At 58.7% G+C, this 2,050-nt stretch overlaps 2 protein-coding genes across 2 annotated transcripts; both read left to right on the top strand.

Annotated features, from left to right (window-relative positions):
* Nucleotides 1-20: 20 nt before the first annotated feature.
* Nucleotides 21-635, top strand: TraAM80_10560 (uncharacterized protein; the record flags this gene model as incomplete). The annotated part of the gene is made up of 1 exon (XM_029387173.1): nt 21-635. The coding sequence occupies one exon, from the start codon at nt 21-23 to the stop codon at nt 633-635; it is 615 nt and encodes a 204-aa protein (XP_029232987.1).
* Nucleotides 636-1,481: 846 nt separating this feature from the next.
* TraAM80_10559 (surface protease GP63) lies at nt 1,482-1,955 on the top strand (the record flags this gene model as incomplete). The annotated part of the gene is made up of 1 exon (XM_029387172.1): nt 1,482-1,955. One exon carries the CDS (start codon nt 1,482-1,484, stop codon nt 1,953-1,955), a length of 474 nt encoding a protein of 157 aa, XP_029232986.1.
* Nucleotides 1,956-2,050: the final 95 nt, after the last annotated feature.

Here is a 2,050-nt window from a genome sequence, read left to right as displayed (position 1 = left end):
GGCCATATATATATGCCTCCATGTGTGCGCCGCTTCCTGGTCCGTGTTGGGCGTTTTTGTCGACCGTCGTTGGCCATGCCGCGTCTTGTGACGGACGCGTTCCACCACACAGAGTCTTCGACCTCTTGCTGGAGCTTACACGCAGCTATTATTTATTTATTTATTGTTCGGAAGGCCCGGCAGACAAGGGTGACAGCAATGCGCCCGTCCCTACTTGCTACGGTGCCCTTGTTGTTGTTGCTGCTGATGTGCTGCGCCACGGGCCGCCTCATCGCTGCCAGGCACTGATGCATGTTCAACGAGATAATGGCGAGGAGCGACTCATGCCCAGTCAAGATGGTGCAGGAGTTACCCCCGAAAGGGCCAGAGTGCCTGGCGAGCGCACACCGCCTCCACAGGAGCGGAGGGGACGGGGGAGTAGGAGCCTGTCCGCATCGTGGTGTCCAAGCTGGACCTGGATGACACAGACAAGTACTGCACTCAAGAAGGGGAGCAGCGTCCAACGTTTCTGGGCTACGCTGGCGAGTGCCTGGAGGACGACGTCCTCGCCAGTCGGGAAAAGGCTGGGCTGCTCCAAACTATCCTCTCATCTGCCATCAAGTTGCACTCAGAGTGCCTCCTTGTGCAGCGCGTGAAGACTCCGTTGGTTGTGCTCGAATCCATCCGTCAAACGCAGTGCAGACATTTCACTGTGCCTGCGGAACACCACACAGAAGAGGTTCAGGGCGCAGACACATTGCTCTATTTGGCTGCTGGGCCGTCTGCAATCTTCGCCGTTCCATACGTCACGGTCAATAAGAACGACCGTCGGCGCCATGAATTTTTGTCTTTCTGGCGTTTTCCACCTGTGGTTCGCTGTCCGCGTCGCTGCACACGAACTCGCGCATGTGCTTGGGTTCGGCTACCAACAGATGGAGGTGAAGAGTGTGGTGCGCACTCTCACCACTGGGGGGCTATGCGGCAAAGTTGGGGACGGTGCTCTCCACGCTTACAAAGGAGAAGTCGCAGGAGCACTTCAACTGCAGCAGCCTTGAGCGCATGCCCCTGAGGGATGAATACGACGATGCATCACGGCTGCACTCACACTGGGTTCGGTGGCACGCGAAGGACGGACTGATTGGCCCCACGGTTGCCACTGGTGCTGGCTTCTACACCGCGCTGACGATGGCCGCGTTTGAGGATATGGGCTTTTACAAGGCGAACTTCAGCATGGCGGAGACGATGCGCTGGAGCAAAAACGTCGGATGCGAGTTTGTCAATGAAAAGCAGTGCGGGCCGGACGACCACACCAAGTTTCCCGCAATGTTCTTTTAGAATAACTACAGTGACACCATGTCGTACTGCACAGGCGACCGCGTTGGCTTGGGCCAATGCAGTTTTTCGTGGAACGACGAGTGCCTTTTCATTTGGTCGTCACATTTTGGCTCATGCCGCAATGAGGAAAACACAGCCCTGCACGGGGGCCGCCTGGGCGCAGGCTCATGGTGTCTCGACGGGGAGTCGCTCAAGGTGAACGTGGAGACGTATGGCCCGGAGCCCAGGGTGGTTGTGCTGTGGCCGCCGTCTGCGCGGAGGTGGCGTGTGCCAGGGGTTCGTTCAGGGTCCGTTACATCGGCGACAGTGACTGGTACGACTGCCCTGAGGGCAGCTCTCTCTCAGGTGTGGGCACTTCCGTTAACTTTGCAAGCGGCAAGATCAGGTGCCCCAAGTACGACGAGGTGTGCACCATCACTCCCGCCGGCAGGAGTGGTGTCACGCGCCACCCCAGCGACGATGACGAGTTGTGGGCACTGGGGACGATTACCCCTCACATGCACTGCACCGTGAGTCCCGACGTCGGCAAGGACTTCGTGAACGCAGGCGCCCCGAGCTGCTCCGCCCCGAAGGAACTGAGCCGAAGACGAAGTGGGAAAGAAAAGGATCAACGGGGGTGGAGAGAAAAAAGTGAGCGCTAACGTGCCATCGCCTGAGGAGCACACGGATGGTACTGCCGCCACTGACCTTCGCTCCTGTGCAGTGTTGTTACTTGCGGTGGCTACGGGCATTGCGG

This window comes from Trypanosoma rangeli (assembly GCF_003719475.1).
Source record: "Trypanosoma rangeli strain AM80 chromosome Unknown Tra_15.4_contig_01052, whole genome shotgun sequence".
NCBI classification, from domain to species: domain Eukaryota; phylum Euglenozoa; class Kinetoplastea; order Trypanosomatida; family Trypanosomatidae; genus Trypanosoma; species Trypanosoma rangeli.
This window is presented reverse-complemented; position numbering and strand designations above follow the sequence as displayed.